Here is a 23724-nt window from a genome sequence, read left to right as displayed (position 1 = left end):
TTTTTTCTTGACCTGTTTGGTTAGAGGTTTATAAATTTTATTGATGAACCAACTTTTTGTTTCAATGATTTTCTCTATTGTTTCTCTGTTTCCTATTTTATTGATTTTTGTACATAATTATTTATACCATTTCCTTCCTTTGGTTTGTTTGGGTTTTAATTTGCTCTTCTTTTTCTAGCTTCTGAAAGTGAAAACTATATTATTAATTTGAAGTCTTTCTTCTTTTCTAATATAAGCACTTGAAAGCCGTGCATTTCTTCGTAAGTCCTGCTTTAGGCGCATTCTACCAGTTTTGTATTTTCATTATTCAGTTCAAAATATTCTCTAATTTATCTTGACCCAAAGTTTCTTTCTTTAGAAGTGTGTGTGGTTTTTTGAGGGGGATCGGGGTAGGGAGATGGAGTTTTGCTCTGTTGCCCACAGTGGAGTGCAGTGGCACGATCTCAGCTCACTGCAACCTCCACCTCCCAGGTTCAAGCGATTCTCTTGCCTCAGCCTCCCGAATAGCTGGGATTACAGACATGTGCCACCATGCTTGGCTAGTTTGCATTTTCAGTAGAGACGGGGATTCATCACGTTGGCCAGTCTGGTCTCAAACCCCTGACCTCAGATGATCCACCTGCCTTGGCCTCCCAAAGTTCTGGGATTACAGATGTGAGCCACCGTGCCTGGCCTAGAAGTGTGTTGTTTAATTTCCAAATATTTGGGATTTTCCTGGTTATCTTGTTTTTGATTTCTAACAATTCTATTTTTGTTAGAGAATATATTCTGTATGCTTTCAATCTTTTGACATTTATTAAGACTTGTTTTATGACCTCAAACATAGTCTATACTGGTAAACATTCTATGTGCCAATTGAAAACAAAATGTATTTTTAAATTGTTGGGTGATGTGTTGAAATCTTCTATGCATTGGCTGATTTTTGTCTAGTTTTTCTAATAGTTGCTGTTAAAGCATATTGCAGTCTTTAGATTATGGAATTCCTTTTCCCTTTAAATCTGTCATTTTTGCTTCATGTGTTTGGAAGCTGTGTTACTGGGTTCATACACTTTTATGATTGCTATGTTTTCCTGTTGAATACCTCTTTTATTTTTATGAAATGTCTTTTTAATTCTTGTTAATATATTTTGCTTTGAAATCTATTTTATCTGATATTAATATTGCTACTCCGGACTACCTTCACATACTGTTTATCTGGTTTATGTTTCCCATTCATTTCCTTTCACCCTTTAAAGTTTTCCTACTGTCTTTTTAAATATTCTTTTTTGCATTTTTAAAATACTGGTTGACTGAGCAATTATTTGTACATCCTTAATTTTTCACAGTTAATAACGTACTACCTCATTTAAAATATAGAAATCTTGCAACTTTATAGGCCCATATCCCTCTTTATTTTATACTTATTTTATGTAATACATCTACATATGTTATAAACCCCACAAGACAATGCTGTAACTTTAATTTTAAAATTACATGGTTAATAAAGAAATTAACAGGAAAAAGAAAGTATAGTCTTTGGCATTTATCAAGATATTTACCATTTCTGGTGTTCTTTGTTTTTTTTTCCTGAGGGCTCCAGTTTCTATCTGAAATTTATTTTCTTTAGCCTGAAAAACTTTCCTTCACGTATTTTGTAGTGCAGCTCTACTTGTGACCAAATGTTTTAGATTTCTTTTGTCTGAAAAAGTCTTTATTTTGCTTTTATATTATTGAATAATATTTTTGCTGAATACAGGATTTCGCTTTGACATTTTCCTTTGAGTACTTTAAAAATGTTATTCCCTCTGGCCTTCTTGGTTTCAGAGGTGAATTCAGCCATTACTTACCATATATCCATAAAATGTATGTAAATTATTGTTTTTCTCTTGCTGGTTTGAAGATCTGCTCTTTATCTTTGACTTTCAGCAGTCTGAGTGTCACCTGGGCTTCTATTGGCCTGGGCCTCTGAGTGTTCATTCTGCTTGGTGTTTGTCATTTCACATCTGAAAATTTCTGCCTGTTACCAAATCTGAGGACTCTTTGGCCATTATTTCTCAAATATTTTCTCAGCGCCATTCTTTTTGTCCTCTCCTTTTGGTATTCCCATCACACATATGTACCTCTTACTGTTTGATGCTACCTAACCAACCTCAGAGGCTCGCTTCTTTTTTTTTTTTTTTTTTTTTAATCGTTTCTCTCCTCTGTTCTTCACCTTGGATACTTTCTACTGCTCTGTTTTCAAGTTCATGTATTCTTTCCTCTGTCATGTCTGTTTCTAATGGCTGTAAGCTCATTCGGTTAATTTTTTTAATTTCTGAAATTGTTTTTCAGTTCTAGAATTTCCATCTTGTTCTTCTTCTATGATTTTTTTTTATTTCTGCTGAGACTTCCCATTTCTCTGATGAGAGTTTCATGCATTGAAAACATGTTTTGTTTTACTTAATTGAAGATAGTTTTAGCAATTCATTAAACTCCTTGTCTGTTAGTTCCAGCATCTATTTCCTTTCAGGATCAGAATATACTGACTTTTCTTGTGGGAATGTGTTTTATTTTCTTGGTTCTTCTTATTCTGGGTCATTTTGAGTTGTATCCCGGATATTATGAATGTTAAGTTTTGGAGACTTTGGGCTCTACTATTTCCCACTGATGAGGTGTTGTTTCCTTTGTTTTATGGGTAGTTTTCCTGACTGGGATTGAATTGCAAACTCTGTTCTCATGCAGCAGTTCCTTACTTTGTTCAGATCTTGTGTCTTTAGCTGGGCTGATTTGGGTCTATTTTGCACTTGAGTGGTTCCGGGGTCAGTCAGAGATGTCAGAGTTTGGGGATCCAGAGTTTAGGGTTTTTTTTCCTTGGGGAATTCCCTCACTTGCTTCAGGAAAGTAGTTTTTGGTTTGTTCATTTTTAGAATCTGCTCCATCACTTTCAGATCTTATCACTGGAGGAACTCCCTCTTTGCTTTGACTCCTGTTTTCAGACTGGGCCCCAGCTTCCAGTGAGTAGCTATTGATGACTTGAGAGTTCTGTTCTGAAGACCATCAGAGACCCGACTGCCTTCCTTTCGTGTCTTCCTGCATGGATACTGAAGCCACATGGCTGTGTGGCTATCAGCAGTCTGTCCCCGTCCTTTCATATTTAGTCCACGGTGATACTTTGTCTCCTAATTTTGTTGCAGAGATTGTCAGTGGGTCTTTGGTTTTGTTATCCTCACTGATCTGTCTGTTTTTAACAGAGGGCCCCGGGTTGACTCAAAAACTATGCTGCTACCACCGTCCTCTTTGCAGAATCCTCCTCTTTTACCATATTTAAGCTGATTATTTTTGAGTGCTTAAACTCTAGTCTCTGGTTTTTAGATCCGTTTCTTAAATAAATGGCTGCTGCCTTTAGAACCAGGCTTGTGGCTATTCATCTACTGTCTGTTTCTGGATCAAAATGAAGTCACAGCAGCTCTTTATTCTTTAATAAAGAAATGATTATCAAAAGTCATGAATACAGGGCACAGCCGTGATGGTGCGTGCCTTTAATCCCAGCTACTTGGGAAGATGAAGCCAGAGGATCGCTTGAGGCCAGGAGTTTGAGGTTGCAGTGAGCAGTGACTGCACTACTGCACTCCAGCCTGGGCAACAGAACAAGACTTTGTCTCTAAAAAAAAAAAAAGAAAAAAACCAACTTGTAAATATGGGAGCCTTCTCAACAATGACAATATGCATATTGTGTTTTTCTTATGCCACTGGGATCATGCTTGCCCTTCAGTTTTTTGAATTAGATAATTTAATGTTTGGATAATACATCATCAGGGGATGAAACTGAAAAGCAAGGGAATGATAAATGAAAACATTAGAAAGGGACTTATATCTACGGTGTGTGAGGGGGGATTAAATCAGCGGTAGGTACAGATAAGATAGAGGAAATGTTCTATCTTTTAATCTGGTGGTGGGTAAATGGGTGTACGTTATTATTACTTTTGAAAGTGTATACATAATTGTATGCCCTCTTTCATATCATGAAGATGTGCTAAACTGTGGGCCACAATCTAAATTCACCTTCCTTGAGAGCTCCTCTTTGGGAGGTCACTGAGCAAAGTCAGAAGTGAGTCCTCTGAAAGAAGGGGTTCCTCCCGGTTGAGGCTTTGGGGGTTCTGTCGTGTAGGCCGGGGGCCTCTGACCAGAAATGTGGTCAGGGAGTGGGTTACTCTATGTTTTCTGCTTAAGCTCAACATGACCTGCCTCTAGCTCTTAGAAGCAGGTCAAAGCAGACACTTTCTGTGGGGGTAAAACGAGTGTCCTTAGCTGTTTGAGGCCACTGTGGAGGAAAGTAGGAACTTTATTGGCTCAAGAACAAATATCTGGGCCACGCTTGCCGAGGCATTCTGCATTGGGTTAAAAGCATGGTCTGGGGTTCTTGGTGATGGCAACTTTCAGGAATTTGTCTCTTGAACCGCATTGCTCTGACCTTGACTGATTGCCCTCTATGCCTGATACACAACTGGGTGTTTTCTTCTCCCAGGAGAAACAATGCATCTATGAATGTCTAAATATGCCTTTATTTTTGATTTGTAGTTTGCCTGAATGTAGAATTCTACTTTGGGAACGTTGTTTTTCAGAGTTTTGAAGGCATAACTTCATCCTTGTTTCCAGTGTTGCTTTGGAGAATTTGAAAGCCATTTTGATTCTTGATCTTTCTTAAGTAATATAAAAAATTAAAAAATTCTCTAGAAGAATGTAGTCTTTTCTTTGTCCCTAGCTTCTGACATTTCATAACAATGTGCATTGCTGTGTCTATTTTTACTCATTGTGGTGGGCTCTTTTAATCCACCTTTATCTAAAAAGTTCTTAACTAATTTTGTTAATAGTTTTAACTCTTTTGGTTTTGCTATTGCCTTTTTCTGAAACTCCTTATATTCTGATATTGGCTATCCTGTATTTGTCATTTCTCTTTTATTTTGTCTATTGCTGTACTTTGGGGAAATTTTCTCAATTGTGTCTTCTAAACCTTCTATTGATTATTTCTGGGATTATGTTTTTGATCTACAAAAACTTTTTTTCTTCACTGTATGTTGTTTTTCTAACAACACAACAGCATTCATTCATAGGTAGAGTATCTTATCTTTCTGATATTAGTAACAGGTTTTTTTTTTTGTTTTTTTGTTTTTTTAAGATAAGGTTTTCTTCTTCCCTACAGACTCTTTCTCTCCAAGTTGATTTTCTCTCCTTCTGGTCTTACAGTTAGAGGCTTTCTTTAGATTGTTGGCCATCCTTCCCTGTCTACTCACAATTAAGGGCTGAAACTAAGAAGCTGACCTGGGCAGGTTAGAGGGCCATTTACTGGGGGCACCCCTGGTGTCACTGTCCTCAGACCTTTCCTCTGTGACTTAGTCAGATTCACAGAAGGAAGGAGGATAAAAAGAGGCTTCTAGTCTCCAGCCTGAAGGGTAAGGGTCTAGCTGCCAGGGGTTGGAGGACAGGGTTTGGTTGCGCTCTGCATTTAGCATTTACACTTCGTATAGCCAGCAAATCCCCTTGGTTAGGTAGATTATCCTGGCTTTCCATTCTGTTTGGTCTCTGCCATTCCGGAGATCCTCTGATGTGTCTCTCTTCTGGCAATGAACTTGAGATTTTCTGAGTCGAGGAAAGGTGCTCTGTCAGGTATGTGAAGTAGGGGAGAAAATTTAGGGTTCTCATTGCTCTTAAACAGTTTTCAGCCAATCCCCTTCATTTTTTTTAGCACCCTCTTCTGCCCCTTACTTCTTGTTCCAAAGCTCTCTGTTGCTGCCATTTCTGTGCCTTTTGAGAAGCCTGAAATGCACACTAGTTGGTTCTTGGCTTTGGAATCAGTTGGTTCTTAGCACTGCTGCTGGCCTGGGATTTGACTTTGTCTGGTCTCTTCCAAGTCAACTGCTACTTCTCTATTGGCTTGCAAGCTTCCAAAAATGATCTCGCTTTGTGTTTTCTTGCCTTGTCTCCTTTTCTTCTTGTCTTTGAAAAATGCTTTTACTGTAATTTGGTGACATTTTAGTTGTGTATGATTTAGATGATTGTCTTCACTTTGCAGTCCTGACCCAGAACCTTTCTCTTACTTTTCCATGCCTAGCATCTTTTCATCCTTCATGTCTTACTTAAATATTATCTCTTCTGAAAGGTCTTCCCGGACTATCCTGTGTCAAGAAGGCATTTCCCAGCCGCTTCTTCAGTCTGTATTTGAGTCTCTTGTAATATTTTTATAGACCTTTAAAAAATATTTACTGTCTTTTCGCTCATTTTTCACACTTTCTCATATGCTGCATGACATCAGGGACTGTGGCTGTCTTGTGCACTGTTACATCCCCAGCAACTGGCACATAGTTAACTACAATGAACATTTACTGAATGTGTGAAAGAACAGATTATACCTGGACTGCATGATTTTTTTTTTTTTTTTTTTTTTGAGATGGAGTTTCGCTCTCGTCACCCAGGCTGGAGGGCTGGAGTGCAATGGCGTGATCTCGGCTCACAGCAACCTCCGCCTCCCAGGTTCAAGCGATTCTCCTTCCTTAACCTCCAGAGTAACTGGGATTACAGGTGCTCACCACCATGCCCAGCTAATTTTTGTATTTTTAGTAGAGATGGGGTTTCACCATGTTGGCCAGGCTGGTCTTGACCCCTGACCTCAGGATGACCCACCCACCTCGGCCTCCCAAAGCGCTGGGATTATAGGAGTGAGCCACTGCGCCTGGGCGAATTTTTTAAATTGATAACAATTTTCTCAGTTTTCTCATCAGTAAAGAAATAAGAGCAGGGAAATAAAAGAGCACCTACCTCACAGAATTGTTGTGAGGCTTAGAGAGTTAAAAGGATAGAACAGTGCCTGGCACATGGGAAACACTGTAACAATACTATTATAGTTTTAAGTGTCTTAAAAACAGTCTTTAGAGAGTTGTAATTTTATATTTAATTGTGGTTCAATTTTGTTCAAGTAAAAATTTTGCTGTGTGATGGGCTGAATGATTCTTCTGAATTGTGTAGTATGTTCTGAATCAAAGTACATCTGAATTTTGACTCCAGGTTGATCACGAATGGCAACTTGAATTTTCGCACTGTCATGGAAGAGAATCGCGCTTCCACAGGAAAGTGGATCCCAAATAATTCCCAGAGGTTTTCCACATAGCCAGACATTTAAGGACAGTGCTGGCTACGATGCATCTTCTTGTTTAGGCAATTCTGGGCTATCTGTGTCTTCTTAGGGAGTAGAATTTATTTTCAGTGCAATCATTTTGTTTTGAAATTGAGCCACATTGGATAGGTGGTTAATACTTCAGATACGTCTTGAGTATTGCACTTAGTTGTAGAAACTTAAAGAATGATTCATAATCATCAGCCTTCGTATATCCCTAAAATTATTTAATTTTCACCAAATAATTCCTCAGTTCTTCAAAAACGTATGATTTTTTAAATAGAGAGCTCAGTGAAATTTAGTAATGAGAGATTAAATAATTTTCTAGCTTTCATTTGCTAAATCCATATGTCTGAATTTATACTTTCTTGAAAAGATCAGTAATGCTCTTGTTTCTCTCCCTCCCCTTGCAGTTTCAAGTAAAATAAGCACAGTATTCAGATGTCTTATCTCATCAATTAGAAAGTGCAAGCTTGTGAGTCACTCTTCCAGTGGGGTAGGAAGTACTTAAAATTTGGCCTCAGATTCTCTAATTTCAAAATCTTGATCTGAGGAAGCTGCTCAGTAAACTTTGAAAAACAAGTCTTTATAACCTAACCCAGTTGCATCAAAATAGAATAGATTTCCATGTTCTGTGTCAAATTATTACATATCCAACATTCAACTTGAAGAAAATTCACTGGCTGTATCAGTTTCTTCATCACATCATGAAATGAATCTGACTTTCAAAGTTTCTAGTACAAGCTCTCTTGACCAATAGTGCATTAGAAACTGGAATAGAAACCTCCTTTTTTGAGGCGGAATAGATTGTTTGAGGGGAATACATTTTTTTCCCTTTTCTTTATTGCAAGTGTCCCATCACTGGGGCCCGGGAAGCAGTTCCATGTTTAGACTTTTTAAATCTTTTTTTTTTTTTTTTGAGTCAGGGTCTCACTCTGTCACCCAAGCTGGAGTGCAGTGGTGCCATCAAGGCTCACAGCCTCAATCTTCTGGGCTCAAGCCACTCTCCCACCTCAGTCTCCCAAGTAGCTGGGACTACAGGTATCACCATGACACTTGGTTATTAAAAAAATTTTATTTTGTTGAAATGGGGTCTCACTTATGTTGCCCAGGCTAGTCTTGAACTCCTGAGGTCAAGTCATTCACCTGCCTCAGCCTCCCAAAGTGCTGGGATTACAGGCATGAGCCATCACATCTGGCCTAGACTTTTTTCCATTGACAGGTGTTAGGTCTTACTAATTCATGTATGAAAGCTAACTAGATGGTTTTATGTATGTATGTACGGATGTGTGTGTGTGTGTATACATAGTGTACTAAAATGTGCAGTGGGGGTCACAGCTAGTTCAAATGTTTCTCTTTATAGGTGACATATCAGGAAATGGCTCTATCATTTACCTCCTACATGATCTTGGGCAAGTTACTTAACCTCTCTCAGCCTCAGTTTTTTCATTGGTAATGTGGAAATAATAGCAACACAACTATTTTATGTTTACCAGCATATAGTAAACACTCAGAATTTAGAATTATTATTGTGATTATTGTGACCTTCTAGAGGTAAGGATTTTGTCTTATTTATGTTGATATATCGAAGTGCTTCATTAATCACTATCTGATGAATGAATAAGAACACTGGTATCTTTCCTTTCACTTTTGCTGCTTAACTTGTTGCTAATGTCTAAAATTCCCTAGGCTGGACATTTTGCTTTTCACATGTTAAATGCTGAAAAAATTTAATTAAATAATGTATGTGGAGTACTTTGAAAAATGTAAATGGCCATACAAATGTAATGGATGATGATGATGATGATGTTGATGATGCTAATGATGATAGTGTTGGAGTCACTTGCCAAAGAACAGGAATGTTCTTTGCTGACTTCCCCTGTCTGCTGAAAGTGCCAGGTAAAATTTGCTACCTGAAACCAAAACTGGCTGAAGACTATGTATGTAAGTATGCAAATATTTGGAAGAGTTTAACAATGCCATTTGTGACATTTGACATCCTTGGGACTGTTCAGCCTCTCTACCTGTGTATCCTCTTCCACAACCCTTCATTTGTGTCTTTTATGAGGTTTTGCTTTCAGTTAAAGAAGATGACTTTCCTCAAAAGAGAAGATCTTTCTTTGATCAAGGATTTGCAAAGAACTCTGCTTGTGTGCTACAGTTGTCAAACAGTGCATTGTCGCCTTGCTCTTCCCACATCTCCATTTCTGAATATATCTTTTTTATTAGCTGCATTTGTCTTTTGTTCTTTACAAGATAAATCTCTGAATATAGAATAAATTTTAGTACCACATGCAGCAGTAGAGTGTGTGTGTGTGCACCTCGCATGTGCGCGTGTGTCTATGTGTGTGTGTGTAGGGGGCTATTCTTGATTTTATTGATGACACAAGATCACTAGTATGTCTTCTGTCTTCTTTACTCCATAGGTTACACCATTTTAAGGGACAGAGTATTGAACTGGGAAAGGGGAAGAAGAGAAACTCACCTGTAATGGCTAATTATAGTAGTAATTTATTATCTACTATGTGCTAGTCATTGTGCTAGGTAGTTTATATATGCAATATTTGAAAGTCCTTATAGCAACTCTGTGAGATAGATATAATTACCCCCATTTTATAAATTAGGAAATTGAGACTCAGAGAAGTTCATGACTTTGTCCACATTCTCATAGTAAATAGAAAGCCAGAATTCAAATAAACCCTGGACTTAGACTCTTGGTGCCTCTGCTTTGTTTTGTTTTTCCCATCAGTAAAATGGATTGTGTGTGTGTTTGTGTGTGTGAAAAGCTCTCATTGTTGAGATGAGGCAAGGAGGAGGGTTGAGGTGACTCTTGTAGGAGCTGCAGAAGATTACAGATGTATGATGAGGTGAATGATGAAATACTTGGAAAAGTTGGAACATGTGGCTGGAAATGGAAACTAAGAAACCCCAAGGCCCATATTCTCAGAGTTTGTGTGGTTTTCCTTAGGAGACTGGTGAGTGCAGGTAATAGTTGCTAATCTGTGAATGAGGGAAGGGAGCATATGGAATTTGGAAAATACCCCTCAAATCTTGTTTGGCTTCCGATATTAAAGGATTTATTTGTTAATGTTGTGATAATAGTATGTCATTATATTCTTAATGTCTTTATTAGTGAGAAATTATATGAAAATATTGATAAGTTAAATAATGTGATGTATAGGATATGCTTTAAATACTTAAGCAAGAAAAAAAGAGAGAAAGAGTAGAAGGGGACAGATGGTGACTATTGAAGGTAGATGATGAGTGTCTGCCAGTGGGGTAGCCTGGATACCTTCTACCCTCAGGGCCTCTTCTCTGTGGCTCTAATCCAATAGAGGAAGGGAATCTAGCTCATTCTGAATAGAATAGGGCCAATGTTAGCTGTGCTAAGCCCTGTATTTTTTCTACCGTTCCTCCTAAGATTATTTTTCCCCAAACGTCCTTCTTAGAGATTTTCCTCTATGAAGGGTGTTTCACTTTCCAGCACCTAGAGGTACATAGCTCTAATCTCAGTCAAGACTGACTCAGAAAATGAAAAATATTTATATGCCTCTGCTCTGAGTGTTCTCTGAGCTGGTCAGGGTGAGAGAGGGGCACGTATCATCCTATAACCTTGAGGCCATGCCTGGCTTCTCACACAGTTAGTTCCGTAGAGTGGGGCTCTCTGTTTGGCCTTCTGACTCTTGGAATGGGTATTCTTTGATCTCACTCTGTCCTTGAAGATATGATCCCATCCTTATTCCATTCTTAAGCTTTCAGCCAGACCAGCTCCATACCCCAAAATGGATGGTGGTGGAATTGGGGGATTCTAGAGGAAAGTGATACAAGTAGTTCTTATGATACAAATTGTTCTTCCTATGAGTAGTAGGAAGAGGAGGTAGTGGAAACTTTCCTGTTATATTCAAGATTCAAAACTAGCCCATGAAAGGAAAATAAGTTCTGAACTGCTTCATTGTATCAAGAGTCCTGTGGCAATTCATTCATTCATTTCTTCATTTCTTCATTCAGTCATTCAGCAAACATTTAGGACCAGACACTTGTTAAATGCTGGGCATACTAAAATTAAAGAGACGGTTTCTGATCTGAAGGTTCTGATAGCCTAGTGGAGGAGACAGCCATTGAGTTAATAATTGTAGCATGCGTTGATAAATGCCATCCATGATAGAGGGAAGTCCCGTGTGCTATGAACGTGCTGAGGAAATGCATGTAATGTGGTTTGTGGGAAGGTTAGTTATCTACTGGGGAAACGGGTACAGCTAAGCTTTAAAGAATTCTTAGAATTTAGCCAGGCAAAGAAGTATGGATTGTATTCCTGTAGTAGAGAATGTGTCTAGAAACATGTAGGAATAACAGCATCATGAGTTAGAGTTTTTGCATGTCAGTATGACTGAAGTGTGGGACACAAGGAAAAGAGGCAGAAGGTGAAACCCGACAGGTGAGCAGGGAGCTTTTCATGCTGGGCTCGATATGCTAAGTTAATTGTTTGGATTTCAACCAGCAGAAAATGAGGAAGATTTGAACTTGAGAAAGATCACACTGGGTGTCATGCGGAAAAAGGATAAGAAGGGATCAGTCTGGACATCACAGCAGTTAATCTAGGGAAAAGATTACAAAAGCTTGAATTAAGGTGATGTCAACGTGGAAGGAGAAAAGGGTAGACCCTGGGGTTGATTTCTAGACAGAACCAGTAGGGTCAATAAGTAGAATCACTAGTCTATATGAAGGACACAAAAATAGTGAGTAAAGACAGATATGCAGTGGCAGGTAATTGAGGAGGATGTCTGATTCCTTATTGATCCGCTAGTCAAGAGAAAAATTTAAAAAGGTATCAGGCATGATTTTTACTTAAACCATTGTGGTGAATAGTTATAACAACGCACATTTGTGAAATATGTCCACATGCTCTTTATTTATGTCTATCATTTCTTAATGACAGCTTAGAATGAAAAGAAGATGAATGGCTTATAAGGGGGCAATGACAGAAAACCATCTGTAAAATCTTAGGCTTTATGTCATGCAAGAAGAAACCAATAAAAAATTAAGATGGAATTAGGACATATACTATCAAATCTACAATATTAATAACTAGCACTGGCAAAGAATGTGGGGAAAATGTTACTTTAATTTCTCATTTAGCAAAAACAGAACAGAACAAACAAATAAGAACTCCTGAGGCTTATACATATTAAGTGATTTGCTTGAAGTCACACATAGCTGTAGGAGGGAACTCACATACTCACATTCCCTCCCAGGGATCTCTGCAGGGCGTCGTGATAACACCATGACTCAACATGTTTGGGGTCTAAGTAATTAAAAATAAAGTTGGAGTAGCCAATTTGCAGGAAAAAAAATGAGTACTGCAAATGATAATGAAGAACCTATAAAATTTTGGGGGGTTCCATTGGAATGAGAGATGGAAGGAAATAAATCATGAAAAAGACTACTGCATTATTTGCATGTTATACAAGCAAATTTCATCTCGAAATTACTTATTAGTGTAAATGATATTAGAATTTTAAAGCAGTTATTTAGGGAATAGTAATAGGACTAAAGATAATTGACATTTAAACTTTCAATTCATTTCAACCACTGTGCTGCTGTTGACCATCTGCTATGTACCTAGCATTGTGACAAGTCCCAGGGGAGTACAAATGTAATATAACATGGTTTTGTCTCCAAGGATCTTAAAGTGTTGTTAGGGAAACTAGATTTGCAAACATGAAACTAATTTAGAACCATCTAGAACAGTTTATAATCAGTGAAATATTTATATAATGAAGTGCAAAAATTTTGGAAGCAGATAATACATGCTTTGGGTAGTCAGAAAAGAGAGCTATTGATAATGTCGAGCGTCAATTAGAAGGCTTCACTCAAGGCTGCAGTGCCGTGGCATGATCTCAGCTCACTGCAACCCCGGCCTCCTGAGTTCAAGAAATTCTGCCTCAGCCTCCTGAGGAGCTAGGATTACAGGTGGGTGCCACTGCATCTGGCTAATTTTTGTATTTTTAGTAGAGACAGGGTTTCACCATGTTAGCCAAGCTGGTCTCAAACTCCTGACCTCGGCCTCCCAAAGTGCTGGGATTACACTCATGAGCCACCGCATGCGGCCAATGTAACTCTTAAGATGAGCCTTGAAGGATGAAGGGGATCTGATTTTTCAAGAAGTAAAGGGCAGGACTAATGAAGTAAACATGTTTTGTTTTGTGTTTTCTAAGAAATAAATAACTAGTCTAATTTCTAAATAGTCTAATATTTTGTCTGCTCACTGCAGTTTTACTTAATGAAATATTGGAAACAACCTAAATGCGAACAATAGAATAGGGGAAGTGTCTGTATTTCATGCTAAATCTGTATCACTGAATATTATTAAACCAGTAAAAATAATTAAAGAACAATGTGGTCTGGTGGAAAAGCATGGCTTGCAGCCTGTTAAACTATCAGTTTTATACTTATTAGCTTTGTGTCTTTGGGCAAGTCACTTACTGTTTTTGAGCTTTGGTTTATTCAACTTTTAATGGTAATGATAGTGACCACCTTGCAAAGTTATTTCTAGGGTTAAAAATAAGTATATAGGGCCGGGCGTGGTGGCTCACATCTGTAATCCCAGCACTTTGGGAGGCCGAGGCAGGCGGATGGCAAGGTCAGGAGTTTGAGACCATTCTGGCTAACACGGTGAAACCCTGTGTCTGCTAAAAATACGTTAAAAAAATTAGCCAGGCTTGGTGGCGGGCGCCTGTATCCCAGCTACTCGGGAGGCTGAGGCAGGAGAATGAGGTGAACCCGGGAGGCGGAGTTTGCACTGAGCCAAGATCGAGCCACTGTACTCCTGCCTGGGAGACAGACCAAGACTCCGTCTCACAAAAAAAAAAAAAAAAAAAAAAGGCGGGGCACGGTGGCTCACACCTGTAATCCCAGCACTTTGGGAGGCTGAGGCATGTGGATCACAAGGTCAGGAGTTTGAGACCAGCCTGACCAACATGGTGAAACCCCGTCTCTACTAAAGATACAAAAAAATTAGTCAGGCATGGTGGTACGCACCTGTGATCCCAGCTACTCAGGAGGCCGAGGCAGGAGAACCCCTTGAACCTGGGAGGCAGAGGTTGCAGTGAGCCGAGATCGTGCCACTGCACTTCAGCCTGGGCAAGAGAGCAAGACTCCTTCTCAAAAAAAAAAAAAAAAAAAAAGAAAAGAAAAGAAAAAGAAAAGAAAAGAAAAAAAAGTATATAGAGCACCTGGAACATAGTGGATGATCAAGAGATATTATTCACACTTAATGATGTATATACTCTGCTGGTATGTAAACAGGTACTGTCTTTCTGAAGGACGATTTCTTAATTCTTACCAAGAGCTTTAACAATGAGTGTTTTCCATATGACTCAGCAATCTCGTAACTAAAAATTTATTCTAAGGAAATAATTAAAGATGTGTGCACATAGAGTATTTAAAAGGATATTCTGGTCTCGCGTGGCACCTCACTTCTGTAATCCTAGCACTTGGGAGGCCGAGGCAGGAGGATCCCTTTAGCCCAGGTGTTCGAGACCAGCCTGAGCAGTATAGTGAGACTCTGTCTCTACAAAAAATAAACAAAGTAAAAGAAAAGAAAAGAATATTCTTTGCAGCATTGAATAGAACACTGGAAAACACCCCAAAATCTCACAAATAGATTATTGGTAAAGTAAATTATGATTCTCTTACATAAAGGAAATTATAAAACCATTAAAATGATGATACAGAAGTGCCTAGAAAGTGAGGAAAGCAGATTCTAAAACTATACACAGTTTAATCCCATTCTGGTAAATGTGTATTTATGCAAAGAAAATTTTCTAGAAGGATAACATGCCAAAATGTTAACTACAGTTGTTTCTCAGTAGTGGACCCTTTAGGTGTTTTTATCTTCTTCATGTTGCTTACCTGAATTTTTTCCTTTTATGATAATGAGCATTGCTAATTAAATTTTTCAAAAATAGGGATGGATCTCCGTTAAAAATATTTAGTGACATAGGAAAATGCTTAAGACTTAAAGAAGAAAGATTTAAAACTTATGTTTTATGCAATCCCAATTTTGTTAAAGTACTGTTTAGTCTATGAGTGAATTTTGCTTTTATGACTTTTGCTCCCAAAAAGTAGCAAAGCCCCTAAGAAACGGTGAGGATAGAATGGGCAGTAAAATATCGAACAGAGATTAAATTTGTGTATGCACAGACCCCTTTTGTTTTTTTTCTTCATTTTCATCACAGTTTTAATAGCTGGCCTCCTGGGCTATTTTTATAAAGACACAAAGTTGAACAGCTGTAAAAGGCCATTCTTTCCCTTCTTGCCTTGTCTATTTTCATCCTTTCTAGGAACTCAGCAAATTCAATACTTAATAGGCACCAAAGGTACACAATGGTGAACAAAAAGCTCACTGTTCACTTAGCAAAGACAGTCAACAGTCACCTAAAGAAACACATCATTACAAATTGTTCTCACTGCTCTGGACAAAACCGCAGAGTGTTACACAGAAAGAAATGAAGGTGGAGATCGGGGAATCATTTCAGACAAGGAAGTTTGCAAAGACCTTCATGATGAGGAAGGGACACTTAAAGTCGGTTTTGAAGTATGAGTAGGAGTTAGTCCCACAAAATGTGGAGGGAAAGCACTCTACGAAGAGGGACAAGGACATAGAAAGGTTTTCAAGCAAAAAAAAAAAAAAAAAAAAAAGAAAGACAAAAAAGCAAAAAACAGTGTTAAGGAAAAGAGGGGCCGGGTGTGGTGGCTCATGCCCGTAATCCCAGCACTTTGGGAGGCCAGGAGTTTGAGATCAGCCTGGCCAACATGGTGAAACCCTGGCTCTACTAAAAATACAAAATTAGCCAGACACGGTGACCAGCGCCTGTAATCCCGGCTACTGGCGGGGCTGAGGCAGGAGAATCACGTGAGCTCGGGAGGTGGAGGTTGCACTGAGCGGAGATCAGACCACTGTTCCCCAGTCTGAGCGACAGAGCAAGACTCTGTCTCAAAAATAAAATAAAATAAAGTAAAATAAATAAAATAAATAATCACAACAGTGTCTGGCTCTTGTGTCACGAGATTAGGGTGGAAGATAGGCAGGGACTTTAACCACACTAAGGAGGATTTGGGATTTTGTCCTGAAGACAGTGGGCAGCCCATGAAGTACTCTGAGCAGTGGTTACTGTTTATGACAGTATGAAGCAGTTTATAATTTAAAAAGATCTGTTTGGCTGCTCTGAGGAGAAAGAGTGGAGAGAAGCAAAAAGAAATCTGAAAAATGAGTTAGGAGGCTGTTAGACTTGATCAGGACATGCTGCTCCTGAGTAACGACAGTGACGATAAAGAACAGAAGACAGTTGGGAGATGTATTTGATAGGATTTAGTGATAAGACTTAGTGATTAATAGGACTTAGCAATGGACTGGATGAGAGGAGTGAGATACAGCAGGGAATAGGGGCTGTCAAGGATGAACTTTAGAATGCTTTGCTTGAGTCACTAGGTGGATTACACGGATGGTGGAGTAGGCTTCTTTCTTGGGGGAAGGGAGACCTAAGAGTCAATGTCGGACATGTTTTCTTTGAGATATTTATAAGATTTCCAAGTGGAGAAATTGAATCGATGAGGCCTGTTATTCACAAGAGCTACCCTCCCGGGATGGAGACAGACCTTTCAGAGCAGTTGGCCCCTGGACGGTCCTGACAGCCCTGTGGATGGTTGGGATTGCCTATGGGGAGAATATCGAGAGAGAGGAACAGAGAGTTTAGAACTGAGCCCTGATGAATTCCAACACTTAGACATCAAGCAATAGGGGGAAGTGGCAAAGCACTTGAAGAAGGATACATTCCACGGGAGGCAGACCAGCGGAATGTGGGATCTGGAACGCCAAGGGGAGAGAGTTTCAAGAAGGAAGGAGGGAGGGATCAACTGTACAGAATGCTCTGAAAAGCCTAGGAAAATGGTGATCAGAAAGTACCCAACGGATTGGCAATCTGGAGGCTCCAGATGATTATGGGAAAAGGACTCGGTACAGTGGTGGATGTGGGAGCCAAACTGGAGTGAGTGGAAGGAGGAACAGGAAGTGACAGAGAGAGGAGAATGTGTGCACAGCTCTTCATCATCTTGGCTCTGAAGGCAGAGACCCATCACTGGAGGGGGAATGGAAAGGCAGGAGAGAGGTTTTTTTATTTCCCGTCGACAAGGGAGATTCTAGTTTGTTTGAATCCTGGTAGGAATGATTTAGCAAAGCGGGAGAGATTAAGTCCATAGGAGACACACTGATGGATGGAGAGCCCCAGTGAGTGGTGGGATTGGTGTCTGGCAGGACAAGGAAAGGAGATGCTAGTAGGTTTTTGACATCTACTATTTAATATATGTGGAGTGTATAGCAGGCACTGTGCAAAGTATCCACTCGCACAGTAATCACAATAGCACAATAATCACAGTAGCCCTATGAAGTCGATATAATTATCCCCATTTTACAGATGAGGAAATTGGGCTTAAGTGGAGATAGATCCAAGGTCTTAAGTCAGAACTGTTTGATTTCAGAGTTCATACTCTTAACCCTTACTAATAAGATTTCCTCAGGGCCGGGCATGGTGGCTCACGCTTGTAATCCCAACACTTTGGGAGGCAGAGGCAGGTGGATCATGAGGTCAGGAGATCGAGACCATCCTGGCTAACATGGTGAAACCCCATCTCTATTAAAAATACAAAAAATTAGCCGGGCGTGGTGTCGGGTGCCTGTAGTTCCAGCTACTCGGGAGGCTGAGGCAGGAGAATGGTGTGAACCCGGGAGGCAGAGGTCACTCACTGCAGTGAGCCAGGACTGCGCCACTGCACTGCAGCCTGGGCGACAGAGCGAGACTCCGTCTCGAAAAAAGAAAAGAAAATATTTTCTCTATGATGGTGTATTAGTTTGCTCCAGCTGCCATAAAAGTACCACAGATGGGGTGGCTAAAACAACAGAAATATATTTTCTCGCAGTTCTGGAGGCCTGAAGTCTGAGATCGAGGTGTTGGCAGGTTTGGTGTCTCCTGAGGCCTCTCTCCTTCACTTGCAGATGTCTGCCTTCTCTCTTTGTCCTCATGCGGCCTTTCCTCTGTGTTCCCACATTTCTGGTATCTCTTATGTGTCCTAATCTCCTCTTACAAGGACACCAGTCAGATTGGATTAGGGTTCACCACCGAAACGGCCTCATTTTAACTTAATCACCCTTTTAAAGGCCTTATCTCTGGGTACAGTCACATTTTGAGGTTAAGGTTTCAACATATGAATTCTAAGCGCCACAAAATTCAGTCAATAACAGATGGCTTTTTAAAGTATAAGGAAAGGGGTGGTGCCGGGGGGAGTTTTGAAGACAGTGTAACTATCATTGAAGAGTGTAGAAGAAGGAGCTTACTAGAGAAATGTAGCCTTAGGGTCAGTTGAGGTTGAAGATCATTCATTTATATCTATCGGGCCCAGTTATTGGAGTCTCCGCAGCAGCAGTCAGGTATGTGTGTGGAGTAAAGAGGAACTCTGCTTTGATGAGGCTCCTGGATGCTCACATGGGCTTATTAACCAGCCAAATGACCACCTCTAGTGCACAAAATTGAACTGTAAATGAGTTTTATTCACATCCTTGGCACAATTACAAATTACTATTTGTAACGGACCTTTTTGGCTGCTCTCGAGTTGTTGAAAACATGGAAGTTAAATCTATGACTGCTAAGATTGTATTGCATTCACCAATGCACAAATTGGCTGGAACAGTTTTTTCAATCTGTTCTATAAATGGTCTTTCATGATTGCTCACCACTCTCTTCCTCTTTCTCTATCCCACTTTCTTTCTTCTTTTTTTTTTTTTTTCATCTTCACTTATCAATGATTTATTGAGTACCTACTAAGTGTCTGGCACTAAGGATGAAGAGTCCACAATCTGTCATATGTCTATATGCAGGTATATATGTGTATAGTGTACATATATATGCAGATATGTATACTCTCTATATATCCTAAAGACCTGAGTGATAAGTGCTGTTACTAAAGTATTAATTCATTTGTTCATTTAATCCTATGAACATACTGAGTTCCTACTAAGTACCAGTGTGTTAGGCTTGGGACAGAGCCATGAGTAAGGTATAGTTTCTGCCCTTAAGAAATTTACAAGCTGGTATAGAAAAATGAACAGGTAAGTACACAGAGACAATGCAATATGACTTTTGTAAAATATTAAAAGATCTCAAAGAAAAAAGAGACTCTCGTCTCTGCTTTGCTCTGCATATTTGGGTACCTGTGGAAAGGAGCTATTGTTGCATTTTAATGAAAAGAGCTATAAAAAGAACATCCTTTCATTTAACAAACATTTTTGAATGCTTGTAATCGTTGTGTAGTGATGGTTTTATAGCTCTTGAATTATGAGCAAGCCACTGAGTTGGGGGATCTGTGAGTTTTTTCCTCATTTGCACTTACTGTCCGTACCCTGTACTATTATCAACTCCTTTTCTTAGGTGGTGGAATGATTAATGGTATTCCTGAAATACTCTACAGAAACCTGCTGAATATTAAAACTTGAGAAAAGTCACAGTAATGCTTCATTACTGTGACAGTGGGTGAGCAGACAGCATGTGCTGGCCTAGCATGTATCTCGGATATTTGGAACTTGGAACTATGCATTAATATGGGGATTTTCTTGTAATATGATTTTAAAAATATAATGAATAGCAGATCAAAAACACTGAGCAGGAAATGGACTTTTGTAGATTATGCAGTTGAACCGTTTTCAAGTATCACCTATTTATACTTTATCTTAGGAAAAAAAGTTATTTACAACCAAATACTTGTGGAGTTAATTGAGATGATGTTTATAAACTTGTTGCTTTCTTTGGAGCTGATGTGTCACACAGACTCAAGGTATTATTATCTGTAATCTAGACTTATTTCTTTGGGAAAATGCTAACCATATTATGGAAATAGTTCAGGTAGTGGAAGAGAGAAAAGGCAAATCTGATAAATGGTGTATGTAGGATTTAGAATCAGTGATTAACCTGGTAACTGCTGGAAATTGCATTGATGTCAAGCAATGGACGTTCACGTTCATGTGAACGTCACATTCACGTGGACATCATTTCAGAATCATATTCTAGAGTATGTCATAGTGGAAAGATCACTGGATTGGGATCAGGAAATCTAAGCACTAGTCTGGCTCTGCCATTGACCACCTATGTGTCTCATTTTCCCCATCTTTAAAAGGAAGTGGTTATGGGAAGAGGTATCTAAGGTCCTTCCAGTTCTGATATTTTATCGTTCTGTGCTTCTACGTCCCACACTTATCAAAAGGATTCTGAGTTAGAATGCATCCAGGAGCTTATTTCCATGGGCTATTGGGAACAGCAGGCCTTGCTTCTCCAGGACTTGATATGTCTTCTGTTAACTGCTGACAGTGAGCCATACCACCTAAAAGGCTCCCTTGGTAGCCTTAAAGATTGAAAGGACAAGTGGACAGTGTTGAGAACCCTGTGGAAGAGGAGACCAGAAAGACGTTGATCATCATGGCTCCTTGGGATTTGCAAAGAGGAATGACTAGAACGGGGTCCTTCACTACAGCCAGGTCAAAGGTCAGGTCAGGAATGTGGACAATGCTGGTGACTCCAGGTAGGTCTAGGAGGGTAAATAAATCTGTTGAGTCCCTCCTGAATCTTGAGAAGATCTGGGTAGCCAAGCTCAGAAAGCTATTAGGAAGTCTCCTAATTTATGAAATTCTTTGGAAGAAAAAATGTGACATTTATTTTTTACATTTTTATTAGTGCACGATCATTGTATTCTTCCTTAACACTCATCATGTTAATCTACTCTTAACATATTCTCACAGTTAAAGCATTTACTAAACACACTTTCATGATCACATGTTGAGTTAATAATCTGACTTCAATTGATGCCATCGTGCAATGGACTCCCTATATTTTAGGATTTTTTGAGTGTTGTAGAAAGACTTTTCAGTTTTCTCTTTCAGTTTTAGTTAAGCAACATTAAATATAATTCCTCAGCAGAGATTTATATCTATTATTATTTTGCTAATAATAAGCCATCTTGGGGGTGATTAGAAAACAATTTGGAGTACTGCTTTTCTTAGTGATTAAAACAGGCAATAGATAATTTGTGAATAGGCTATTAAACCAGAAAACTAAGAATAATTTTGTGTGCTGAATACAATTAAAAGAAATTAAAAGTTTTTTGTAATTGTTTCTATCATGGAATTCTATTAAAGATTTACTTATGTTCCTTAAAATACTGATTAAATTCTTGTATGTAATCATTTTAAAAAATGACTGTATGCCTAATACATATTACAAGATGATTCTTCTCTTTCTTTTTCTTCTTCTTCTTTTTTTTTTTTTTTTTTTTTTTTTGCTTTTATCTAGTTGCTTCCAAGATCCGGTACTTGCAGGAATATCATAACCGGGTTCTCCACAACATTTATCCTGTACCATCAGGAACAGATATTGCAAACACCTTGAAATACTTTTCTCAGACCTTGTTAAGGTAAGCTTTACAATATCCTCTACTTTGAGAGAATTATTAGGTAGTACTGCTGAATTTATTGGGATCTAAATTTTTATTGAATTGCAAGTTTTAAAGGGCCTATGTTTTCTAGTGCTCTGCCAGAAGAGTCTGCACTCAAGTTCTCTGGGTGTATGTAGCAAATTGGATCCCAGGCCCAGATGAAAAGATTGGTTGCCTGGCTACTGCCTGCTTTCCCGCATTGAACATCTTTTCAGGGGATCTTTAAAATGATAGAGTTCTATATTTGGCACTAATATAGAGTGGGATTAAAAGGATAGCCTACAATTGCTTAAAATTAAGAATTGGAAACACTTTTGGTCTAAAAGCAAATCAGAATTATGTGGCATTTTAGGTTCATCATTAGCATTTTCTATTTCCCTAAGTGTAATATACAGTGATAATAGTTATTTTTAATCTGGGTAACACTTCACGTGTTCAACATGTTTTGCCTTGATAATGAAATTCCATGAAGGACAAGGAAAAAAAATAGGACTCTTTTTCTTTTGTTTACTTTTACCATAAGGTAGAGATAGGAGGACCCTGTTTACTCCACATATCTTGATTAAGAAAACAGAGAAAACAAAGATGAACTGTTCAAGTAAAAGCTCAATTGTTTTGGAAAATAACATTGAAGAATTCAGAAGAACACCTCACGTTCCATTAAATTCCAAGATGTGGTTTCTCCATTACCACAGTCTTCTCACTTCAAATCTGATTTTGGCAACACATAAATTGGCTTGTTACTATTTCTTTTAGCTGTATAGCAGCAAAAATTTTGTAAGACAGATATTAGGAGAACACAAATTTGCAAAGACTAGTGGCACTTGAGTTTCTAGCAGTTGAAGGCTTTGCCAGGGGCATTCTGAATGCTTTGTGGATAGAAGCTTCGTGTGATCAAGTCAGCTACGAATCTTTTGCAGTCCTGCTATCTCTCTGTTCTTATTTTTTGAAATATCTTTCCTTCTTTAGAGTCCTTAGTGATCCTGTTCTATATTGAAGGGCTCCTGCTTATCAGATTCATACATTTCATACTTACATGGTAAGGTTAGGGCCTCTTACAGGATATTTTCCTTCTTCTCAAATTGTAGTAGAATAATTAGCCCAATTTTCATAGTGATCATCAGATAAATTTATGAATCAAGGCATCCAATTCTATTCTCTTGAATTCTCCTTTTGTCTTTGAGGTCCAAGTTCTCAATGGGAAACAGTTTTCTTTATGACAATTTCTGAAAGTTCTCAAAGTGAGAGACACTTTTCAGTAGGAAGCATGTTGAATTCCATTTGTCAGGAAACTGTAACATCCTAGTTGGCACCTCAGAGCTTGCTGCTTAGGTCTTAGTAATTGTGTCCAAGAGTTAAGGAATTTAAAATACTGAAAAGTCATGTTTGCAAGACGTAAGGATTCCATTTTCTTGAGCAGTGGACCATTAGAATATGATCATAGGTAGTAGCACTTTAGTGGTAAAACAGGGAGTTTGTTCAAGTGGCTTGTTGGAGAAGATTCTATGCAACTGAGCTGAGTTCATTTTCAAAGGGAGGCAACATCAACATCTGCTAATGGTAATACTAACAATTGCAACCATTATTATAGCAATACTGTCTTATGATATTAGTAATCATATGTGTCAAACACTGTCCTAAGAAGTTAAATGTGTCATCTCATTGAATCTCTCATTATAATTCTATGAGATAAGTGTACTGTTATACACATTTTACAGATAATAAAACTAAGGCAGAGTGGTTAAATAAGTTGCTCAAAGTTACTTATCTAATAAGTGTTCAGGATTTGACCCTAATTCACATCACATGCTCTCAACAATTATGCTATACTGCTTCTTCTTAGGACGAGTATTTATCATATTATAGGGACACTGCTTTTAGTAAAAACCTGGCTTGGCCTTTGGGGATGCCAACATTCATTATGAGTCCACAGACTAGTTTTGGGTCTCTTTGAGATTAAAGGAAGTGCTTAGCACAAAGATTTGTCATCTTTTCAGAAATTAAATGGAGCTGTACTGACATAATGTGGACAGCATTTCAATTCCCCAGTGTTTCAGTTCTGTCTT

At 38.7% G+C, this 23724-nt stretch overlaps 1 protein-coding gene across 14 annotated transcripts in view; it reads left to right on the top strand.

Annotated features, from left to right (window-relative positions):
• The window catches only part of LOC105467518 (unc-79 homolog, NALCN channel complex subunit), a 279040-nt gene that overhangs the window by 17023 nt on the left and 238293 nt on the right, over positions 1-23724 (top strand). For 6 of the 14 annotated variants that reach the window (XM_071099672.1, XM_071099673.1, XM_011717158.3 and 3 more), the window contains exons 1-2: positions 136-20749; positions 21517-21637. In XM_071099672.1, the coding sequence (XP_070955773.1) occupies positions 20647-20749; positions 21517-21637 (224 nt within the window). In that variant the 5' untranslated portion in view covers positions 136-20646. Of the gene's footprint in view, positions 1-134; positions 20750-21516; positions 21638-23724 lie in introns of those variants that run through there. The other 8 variants (XM_071099677.1, XM_071099670.1, XM_071099671.1 and 5 more) reach the window with 5 other exon arrangements.

The sequence above is a fragment of the Macaca nemestrina genome, chromosome 7, assembly GCF_043159975.1.
Source record: "Macaca nemestrina isolate mMacNem1 chromosome 7, mMacNem.hap1, whole genome shotgun sequence".
NCBI lineage: Eukaryota > Metazoa > Chordata > Mammalia > Primates > Cercopithecidae > Macaca > Macaca nemestrina.
The sequence above is the reverse complement of the archived record's forward strand: the minus strand, read 5'-3'. Positions and strand labels throughout refer to the sequence as shown.